This window comes from Ornithodoros turicata, unplaced genomic scaffold (assembly GCF_037126465.1).
Source record: "Ornithodoros turicata isolate Travis unplaced genomic scaffold, ASM3712646v1 Chromosome20, whole genome shotgun sequence".
Classification (NCBI taxonomy): Eukaryota; Metazoa; Arthropoda; class Arachnida; order Ixodida; family Argasidae; genus Ornithodoros; species Ornithodoros turicata.
In genome coordinates, this window is record NW_026999334.1 from 950,870 (window position 1) to 961,380 (window position 10,511).

The window sequence follows — 10,511 nt, forward strand, 5'->3', positions numbered from 1 at the left end:
TCAACTCGGAAGGTGCATATTTTTACTGCATATTACGACCAATTTTAGTGCATAGTAGCATGCATATTCCCCGACTTTTTAGTGCATATAGATCCGAGCTTAGTCTGAATCTGCGATGTCGGGTCTTTTTTGAGATTTTCATACGTACTGTTGTCAAGGAGGTCTCGGATTTTGCCATCGTAGTCCTGCCGGTCTAGGACGACCGTTGAGTTTCCCTTGTCAGCAGGCAGAATGACAATCTTCGAGTCTTCCTCGAGGCTTCGAAGTGCTTTATGCTCTTCCCTGGTTATGTTGTGACGTTGCTGTTTTTGGATTTTTGACATAATTCCAATCGCTTTCAGTCTCACTTGTTCTTGAATGCTGGAATCCAGGTGTCTTATACCGTCTTCGACAGCTGCGACCGTCTTTGCCAGAGGTGGTCGTGCCGTTGTAAGGTTGAAGCCGTGACCTTTCGCCAGCACACTTGTCTCGAGGGGTGAGAGCTGTCTCGAAGAGATGTTTTTTACAAATCCGGCGACGTCGGCGCTGGGCTGTGTCCTGTCTGCCTTCGCTAGCGAGGTAAGTTTTCGGTCTTGAGATATCCGCTGTTTTTCTGCCACAGTGGAGGCACAAGTCCTGGCAAACGAGTCCAGCGTTTGAAATAAGTCTGGGATGCGATGTTCGAGTTGCCGACGAATGAAAAAGAGATCTAGATCTTTTCTTCTCAATGTTGACTTGCACTCGTGGATCCGGGCAATTACCAAACGGCGTTCGGCTTGTGCCAAGATATTCTGTCCCCCCGCAGTGTGACCGAGACGTTTGATGCGTAGGCTTCGGGGGATCAAGTCCATGTCTCGGCAGGTGGTCGTAAATTGGAGGTGGGTTTTGAAGATTGAAATGCTGCGAATCACATTGACGTAACGCTTCGCCAACTTTGCTGTTTCTTGGCCGTAGTCAAGGCGTAAAGACTTGAAAGTGAACATGTTCGACACAAGTGTGTCTGGTTGGGTGAGAACTATGATAGTAACGAAAATCTCCAACCAAGTTACAGGACGGGGATACCCGACGTTTCGGAGCCAGTTCGGCTCCTTCCTCAGGGGTGACTGTAGTGACCGTTGGCAGCAGCGTTCTTGCCGTGGTTCGAATTTCGTGATTCGCCGGATTGTTTTTCAGTCACGTGACGGAGGCCGCTGACGTATACGCTGGGTAACGCTCCAACAGATCGGTTAAAGTTTCCAGGTGTGGATTGTATATGCTAGGACTCTACAAACATTGTTTTGATTTGATTACCCTCAAGGTCGATGATGCAGGCGTTTTGAAAGTCGATAGGATGGTCTCGAACTTGACAGTGTTCAGCGAGAGCGCTTCGTTCGATGTCCGACTTCCGTACATCATTCTTATGTTGCCGTAGCTTTTCGGGGAAGTTTTTGTCTCGCCGATATATGATGTGCTGCATTTGGTGCATGGAATTTTATAGACTACACCTTGTGCTTTTTCTTTCGGTGGGCGATCTTTCGGCCGCGGTATATAGTGTCCGATTGTTGAGACGGGTTTGTGAGACACACGTATTCCTTCCTTCGCTAGTATACGTGTCAGAGACTCGCTGATTCCCTTCACATATGGCATGGTGATTCGTCTAGTCTGACAGGGCTGGTCGTCAGTTGGACGTGGTCGGTTTCGGAGACCGCGAGCTTAAAGGTCAGATATGCCGATTTTGAAGTGCCGCAGAACTGAGCGATACTCGCGCTGTGTGTTCATTACCGAACACTGAATATGTGTGCGAAATATCTTGCTCCAACTGTTCGTAGTTTTTTAGAAAACAGTTTTTTTAGTTCCCACGCCCGGTCGTCAGACCGTCGGCAAACCCTGCGCACGGGCGCACCGACGTCACTGCTCTCGGTTTATCTGTCTTTGGCTTGGCATGGACTCTTGGCTTGGCTGCTTGGCTTCTTTCGTTTCCTCCTCTGTGGATCGTACATAAGCGAACAGCTGTTATGTTGTTGCTAAGCCGGAGACAAAGCATGTGAATGTTTTTTTTTTTTTTTTGGCACAGCGTCGTTGGGAAAGTGCACTTCCTTGTTCTGACCTTGCCTTTTATGGGCTGGAGCGATATGAATCGTAAATATGCCACGGCGAAGTTGTCGAAGATGCGAGAGTGCTACGCTGTTAGAACAATTCATCGGTGCATTCAAGTGTTACCTATTATAAGCTGCCAAAAGACCAAGCAGTGCGAAGCTCTTGGCTGACAGTGGTGCCTGCTAATTTCCACTGCAAGGATTTCGTCCACGAATGTTATCATAGGTTACGCGCGACTCCAGAGGCAATTTGGAATCTCGGCACGAAATCGTCTGATGAAAATCTGAGGTGCCCGACGCATAACATTTTGAACGTGCCACTAAGGATCAAGGCAAAAAACGAGAGCAAAAAATGGTAAGTCGAGGTTCAGATATAAAAAATAGCAAGCGTAATGAATCGATTGGCAGCTGTCCTACTGCGCTTACTCTGATATAACCACGATTAACAACACAATAGTACTATTGATAATCTAACTTCTGAATTATCACAGGTGCACGCTGAAGGCGGAAATGAAGCATGATCTGGCTTGCATCTGGTCATGAAGAAATTGCTGACACGTTAGTTGCAGTCCACCTCCACCAACAGGTATGACAATGTGATGTTATAATTTGAGTATTCATCTATGTTCAACTTTTCATGTGCACTCGCATGCAGACATCTTGACACCACTTTTAAATCTGCCCTCAAAGTTACAACCTGTGCTTCCAGGGTGGAAAACAAAGATCGCCATTCCGATTAGCTGCTATCTCCCAGTTCAAGCACTTTTGTGTCTGGACACTGGTTCCTGTGGATGGGGTGTTACAAGCTTTACTGTCTGATATAGAAGGTACGTTACATTAGTTCAGTTAATTTGTTTTTTGCACATTTTTGTTACTGTTAGTTGGATTACTGTTGGACATACAATCCTTTGACACACCGAAGCTGATGTCGCCTCTGATAACATTTTAGAATTTTCAGTGTCATGAACGTCCATTGAGGAAGGTGCCTTTACTATCTGTGAATCTTCAACTGAAGAATAGCCCAGAATTCATGTTAACATTGTCTACTCTTATTAATTCACTGTCTGTTTTCTGAGAGCTAAGAAAAATGGAAGCTATTTATTTGTCACAACTTCACACTGGATACTGGTGTGGTACTGGCTTGACATGTAAGCTAAAATACCTGGATTCTACAATAATTATGTTCAACTTGGTGCATTACCGTGGGCAATGCCACATTCACTACATTTTTAGTGGGTCCGGTGCACAAATACTGTGTGCATACTGAATACATACATACTGTTCGATAGGCAAAAATACCTGAGCAGTGCTGTGTAGTCTTTTTACCCAAAGTCCATACTCTTACTGCAAAGTCACAGTACGTAGAACAGCAATGTGCAGGTATGCTGCGATAGAGATTCACAACAGAAAGAAGACTGTTGAGAGCATCTAAATTTTAATGAGACGAGACTTTCGTGCACAAGGCTGCTCTTGTCAATGTCTGACATGAAGTTACAAAATCCCAGAATACATAAAACATGTTGTAATGTAGAGAGCGAGGGGTGGTACAGACATAAAGATAATTATATAATCATATATAATAAAATAAAAAGGGGGTACGACTGCCCCCTCAACTCAACTCGACAACTCAATAACTCTACTTATTCTCTACCTTACAACATGTCATATATTCTGGAATTTTGTAACTTGATGTTAGACATCAAGAAGTACAGCCTTCTGTGCAAAAGTATTCTTTCTGTTGTGCATAATCATTATGCAGTAAATGCGACTATCCATTTCTTGTCATTAAATGCTTTTCCTTTCTTTCTTTCTTTTTTTCTGCAGTGATGAGCATCCATCCATAAGGACACATGCCAGAAAGGGAGTCTCTTTGGGATGACAAACCCTCATCACCTCATGAGGATACAATGGTTGACGAATGGTTCTCAAGCACATCGAAACTTCCAACAAATAATTCATGAAAAAGCCAGTCAGTGCTAGCACCAGGAATTGAACGTGGGCCATCCTGCTAGCAGTCAGAGATGTTCAGTGGTGTAGCCACGAGGGGGCTAGGGGGTCTCGAGCCGCCCCTACCTGCCACGGACCGACCCACACAAATCGTGCAAATCCGAGAACATAATATATGGGGGGGGACCAGTGTGACTATCGCGAAAGTTCTTGCAGTTCATGGCGTCTATCTAAGAAGCATTCTTGAATGGTTTTCAAAGTATGAGCTTTTCAAAATACTTCCAATCTTGTGACACCACTTCATTGGTCATGACAGCCTATACATGTAATCGTACTGTGAACGTCTAAATCAACTATTTTCGTTCCCTTTTTTAATCCTCAGTTTGAAGTGTGCACAAGTATGTGTGTGTTGTCGACACAGGATCAGCGGGGGGGGGGGTAGTTTTCGTATCGAGCCCCCCCCCCCTACCTTTGAGGTCGGGCTACGCAAATGGCGATGTTACATTTCAGGCGCTCATTGACTTTTGGTGAATTACTTGTTGACTTTGTCCCAAGGTGGAGCTCGCTACAGCTCATTTGCTATCTGTTAATGTTGTGGCGTGTGTTGCGTTTTTTTCTTTGTGTGTTCCAGACTCAGAACGGTTAATTTGGATCAGGTCAGGTACGTTCCATTTAGACATGGCAAACATAAAGTGGTGTTTCTCAACACAACTTAGCAGTGGTCTTCATGCATTACTGATACAGGCGTGAATAGAAACCTAGCCAGAGCAGCTGATACACAGAGAGAACATAGCCCGTGTGTGTTTGTCTTTTCCACCGCAGCCCTTGGGTTTCCTCCCTGATGGCTACACATGTCAGGGATAGGTTTCAGAACCGGTAGTTCCCGCCAAGTGTGAATTGCTTTTCAGGGGATCATCACGCTGGCAGATGAAACATATGGTTTAAACAGAGTTGTGCCTAACTCGTTACAAGTAACTCGTTACCTGGTAACGGTTACTTTTTTTGGTAACGAAGTAACGATTCAGTTACTTTTAAAAAAAATGTAATAGTAACGGAATCAGTTACAAAAATTGGTAACTCGTTACTGACGTTACTCGTTCCTTTTCTTGAGCACGGGGAGCACATTTCGACATTCCGTGTGGTGCAATGCCTGCAGATTTGACCTGCGTGACGTGTGACTCAAAGTATTATTGCAGTCCCTCACTGTGTGTTGTTGTCCTTTCTCTTGTTTCCGTAATCTCCGACCATCAGTCCTTCCCAAGAATGTCCACCAATTGTGCTATGGCTACAAAAAACGCGTTTCGACTTTTCTTATCTTTGCTAAGCTTCTGAGCGCTCTAAATTATGACGCAGCCCCTCGTCTGTTTTGGGGAACCGTTGGTGATCTGTGGCACGAAAACCACTGTTTTTTCTTGTGTTTTCGTAATCTCCGATCACCCCCACTTCGGAAACAAGGGAGAAGGTTCAGGCAAACTGATATAGATTCATGGTAACGGGCCGAGAGACACGGAACACGAGGGACGGACGACAAATTTCGAGTATCAGCTTCTCCTGAAGTGCAATTCCTCATTAATAAAGAGTTGAAGGCAAGTGACGGCGTGTTTTTTGTCTCCTTTAACTATGCTGCGGTAACGTAAAAGTAACTCGTTACCTGTGAGTAACGAGAACTCGTTACTTTTGTATGTCGGTAACGAGTAACGTATTTAGTTACTTTTTTCTGAAGTAACGGGTAACGGTATTTAGTTCCTTTTTTTCGGTAACGGGCACAAGTCTGGGTTTAAATTATTTGCAGGACAGGAATTGCGCAGCTTCACACAAATACTACTACTATGACGTAAGAGTGGTTTAAAATCTATATTTTTTGTGTTCCTGACATTATCGCACAAGATGTAGTATCCACTATGATCCTTTATGTGGGGGGTATGTACAGTGCAATCAACAGATGCTATTTACAAATCTGTGTTTTCTACTGTGTTGAAATGGGGTAGTTTGTATCTGAGAGCCATAGTGAAACACAGGCCCTCGAGAAACATGGCAACACATTGCAGGGACTCTGGATGCTGCCTAAATTTCCAGAACACACAGCTCAAGGCAGCGGTTAAATAACAAGTGGTTAGAGAAATCAAAGATAGTTGCATCCGTAAGCAGTCCACTGTTGGATTTGCTTCTGTCAGAGATACGTTATCTCAAAGGGAACGCACGGACACACTCAGAATGATACTAGGGCTGCCTGTGAAATAGAATGAGGAGAGGGGAAGATATATAACCTTTTTCTTGTCTGTTATTCTATTGGTTAAATTGTCATTTTCTTAGCAGCGTATGTGTGTATATTCCAGAGTCTGCTAATAAATATATCAGTTTAGAGCTAGCAGTCGCATTGTAGATGTCTCATCCTGTCCTTGGTTGCTTGTGATTCACTATGGCCATGCTTGCTAATGCAAAAACAGAAAACAAAAAAAGACAATAGAAAAACACGGAAAGAGCGACCTAAAAAGCTGCCTGTTCTAGTGCTCACATGGAGGCAATGCAATGAGGTAACATGTTCCATTCATGAATTGTGCATAGTAGTACATATCACAACGGCAACCGATTAATCAGATTTTTCTTAAGTACTTTGTTTTTTTTTTTAGCTTTGTTTGCACAGTCTATTATTGGAGCTTTATGTGATTCCCCTCTTCAGATACTTTAAGATTGCTGATGCTGTGCAGTTTGTTAATTTTGAAACTGTACTGTGCTGAGGTACAAAAACAGAATTGTCATATCTGCATTTGAGCACATTGGAATAATTTGTAAGTACTTTACTTGTTGACATTAATATTTGCACCAGGTCACAACATTGTTGATTTATGGAAAATGTAAATAAATATATTTATTTGCTTGCCAAACAATGCACAAATGTCTTCTTTTCTAGTGAGATATTCCCTGTTCACCAGACATAAATGTGGAAAAGTTAAAGGGGCACAATGATGGTAGAGTCTAGCGTTGCTTTTTGCCACTTCACATATATGCACTGTTATTCGTGTGCACATGTAGGAATAGGAAGGTAGAGGATGCGCATAAAACATTTTGTATGCAGCCACACATATGGTTCAGAAGATTAATTAGATGATGTCCAAGCATATATAATTGTGCTTCATGTGCAATGGGTATGCTAACGGATTGCTTCCATGAAGCCTTTTTATTTTTTTTTATAAATTCTTTCTATAAATGTTATTTTTGATTTTATATAAATTTCATATTACATATTGTATACTTATATTTTTATAAATTTTATACTAAAAACTCAAGTTACACGGCCCCTGTAAGAGTGCCCTTTGCAAATGGTTTGATAACGTGTCTCGAACTGTAAAGGTAAGAGGCAATCGAGAATGCTGCAGACAAGGTTGCAACTTACATATTGCTTATCACGTCCTACATACAAAGTGCTTTGTACAATAATTCCTGAGCACGGAATTAATCCCAAGGCTGGCCAGTGATGTCACCCACGACGACAAGTCACATAACTGCCTTTAATACTTTTACATCCCATGGGCTGAGTTGTGAATTGAAAGAGCACTCTACAGAAGGATACGGTGCACCTGATTTCTAGGATCTATGCTATGCCCTAACTCTTCAGACACCACATTTCTAAGTGGCAATATGTGCTCTGGTACTTCTTTTGCGTCTGCATAGTGTGCAACCACATGGCTACTGGAGGTTCCGTGTGCATGTTTTTGTGCGACGGTGTTCATTACAAACAATATCCAGATGTTAGACATAAAATGCAGTAGCTTGTAGCGTACCACACAACGCAGCGTGACATGGGAGTGCGTGATTCAAAGAAAGCTTCTGGAAAATACACAGAATCTCACAAAAAGTTTAAAATGTGATTTGTATTTCGTTTTACGTCTTTCGTCGTTACATACCATCGTCGACGCTGTTGCACATTGATAAATCGTACGTAAAACTTGTCCCATAGCAGTATGCGGTTTCTCAAATACATAGCAAAATTTTCCTGCAGTAATAAAACGCTGTCGGCACTTTCTTGCTGACACGGCTGTCGAAACGTCAGCCTCTACAATGGGCAAGTGCTGTAAAGGGGCTAACGCAGACGCGACTTGATACAAATTGTACGTGCTCACAAAACACAAACGACGAATTCCAGTCACAACATCGCACAGAGGTTGGTTCGCGAATGAGTTCGCAGCTGCTGCACTGTTTACTTATCGCGGAACGGTGGAACCCGGCTGTCCGCCATCTTCAAGCACAGATACGTGAAGCCGCGAGAAGCCGTAGCTGAAATCCACTGACAAGTACGAAGGCGCGTACACGTCACAATGCCCGTTCGGGCGCATTTACGTCATAAAAATGGCTGCGCCCATGTGTGTTTCGGAATGAATTACCTATTTTTTTGACATGGTACTGTACCGAACTGAGAGAATGAAGGTGTATTTTGGGGAGAGCTGGATGTGGGCTTTCAGAATATCACAACCGTTTCGACTATTTGGGATATCGGCATAGCTGACCTTTAACGACGGGCGACTCTCTGAACAAAGCTACTTGTGTATCCGTTCTTTTCTAAATCGGAAGTGATTGCTGCTTCTTCTTTTTTCCTGTCTTTCCCAGACAAACAAATCTTCTTAGCTCTCGAAAAAAAGGACGAAACCACCGAAGCCTTGTGACAAGTAGGGTGATTGGAATCAAACATTAGATATCGTCCCGTATGAGTGGGCTTCCTGTACACGGTGAACTTTAGGTCACTTCCTTCTCTCTTTACGAGTACATCGAGAAAAGGCAAAACGTTGTTCCTCTCGAGTTCCACGGTAAACTGGTTGGATGGCTCGATGCGGTTTAGGCGTGCCAAAAACTCGTCAACATCGGAATTCTTCAAAATACAGAAGCAATCGTCTACGTACCGTAAGAATGTTTTCGGTTTAATATCGGGGGATAGCAGGGCCCTTTCTTCAATTGATTCCATCACCAAGTTCGCTGCGGTTACCGATATTGACGCACCCATTGCTGTTCCGGTAGTCTGCTTGTAGTACTCTCCGTTGAATGAGAAGTACGTTCCGCTGAGGCAGAAATCTAGGAGGCGGCACACTTCGTGAACGCTGAGGTTGCTTCTAGTCGCCAGGTCGTTGTCCCTCTCAAGTGCCATCCTGGCAGCGTCCACTGCCAGTGGGACCGGCACATTCGTGAAGAGAGACACAACGTCAAACGAAACGAGGGACTCGTCAGCGCTGATGGTGAGTGGTGAGACGCGCTCCACGAAGTGGGCAGAGTTTCGTACATGAGTTGGGGTGTTTCCGGTGAGCGGGGATAAAACCTTGTGTATGTAGCAGGATAACGCCCGAAGAGGGGACGATCTGAAGTCTACAATGGGGCGAAGGGGGATACCGGGCTTGTGGATCTTAGGGAGACCATGCAGCACCATGCTCTTGCAGGCTCGTTGCAGAGCTGTAGCTCGCCGTCAACGCAGCACCCGCCTTTTTGTATTGGTGAGGACCGTGCGTGTACTTCTGACGAGCGAACTCCAACGAGAACTTTTCGCTATTGGAGAGGCTGAGTTCACACGCAAGTGGCGACATCATCCTTCCCTTATTGTGAGGCGACGGGCTGTAAGCATCATTGGCTTCCCTCCATGAATTTCATTTGTCGCACTGCCACCATTGTCATGTTTCTTCATCTTTGTTTGTTTATGTCGGCACAGTTCCCCTAGAAGTCGGCCCAGGACGCACATTTCCCCAGGGCGTCAGTCGTGACTTTGCCCACTTACGTGAGGCCGACAACGGCAAGCCCTTTCACCATCACCACCACCACCACCTTCATCTTTCTTTCGTATGTAAATACTCACCGGAATGAGTGTACATAGACTGTAGATATAACTTGTACATACTGTAATTATTGTCACTGCCTCACGGGAAGTTGACTCAAGTTGTTGTGTGTAAATATTTTGTGAAGCGAATGTACATAATATTGTCTCTATACTTGTAACTGTTCGTTGTTTGTTGTATGTTGTGCTTCGGGTGTTCGGGTGTCTGTGTTGTTGTTACCGTTAATAAATTTTCCTCTTACAGAAACAACACAGGAAGAACCAAGTTGACGCCACGGCTTCGTACACTTGTGAACGTGATAAGGGTGGGGTCCAATGAAAACAACGCGACAAGGGTAAGTTTTAAGCTCTGCGGCCTACGATTCTTTGTACGTTGAGTTCAATATTCTTGGAAACACAAGCATCCGTTCTGGCATAGCGTGATACGGCGCTAGGGGCAATGGACATAAACGTGTAAAGGCAAAAGGGCGACTCGCCGCCGTAACTTACAGCACAACCTCAGGTTTTTCTCGCTAACTTTTTCTTGTGCATGTGCGTGTGTGGCAAGAAGAGAAAAAACACCGAAAAGTATTTACTGTTACCGGGCATATTACTTCCTAACGTAATACTACGTACAGCTAGCGCAATCGTTCTGCAATGAACATGGTAAGGGATAGACTTTCTTTTTTGTCGGGAATTCTGACCAGAATGACGCTTTG

General features: G+C 44.1%; 1 protein-coding gene and 1 long non-coding RNA gene across 2 annotated transcripts; one reads left to right on the forward strand and one right to left on the reverse strand.

The window, feature by feature from the left end:
* The first annotated feature begins 2,377 nt into the window (after nt 1–2,377).
* On the forward strand, nt 2,378–3,909 carry LOC135373058 (uncharacterized). The gene is made up of 4 exons (XR_010416248.1): nt 2,378–2,409; nt 2,546–2,640; nt 2,764–2,881; nt 3,879–3,909. It is a non-coding gene; the product is annotated as an uncharacterized LOC135373058 (long non-coding RNA).
* Nucleotides 3,910–8,508: 4,599 nt separating this feature from the next.
* On the reverse strand, nt 8,509–9,414 carry LOC135373050 (uncharacterized). Its single transcript, XM_064606359.1, has one exon. The coding sequence runs from the start codon at nt 9,412–9,414 to the stop codon at nt 8,509–8,511; it is 906 nt and encodes a 301-aa protein (XP_064462429.1).
* Nucleotides 9,415–10,511: the final 1,097 nt, after the last annotated feature.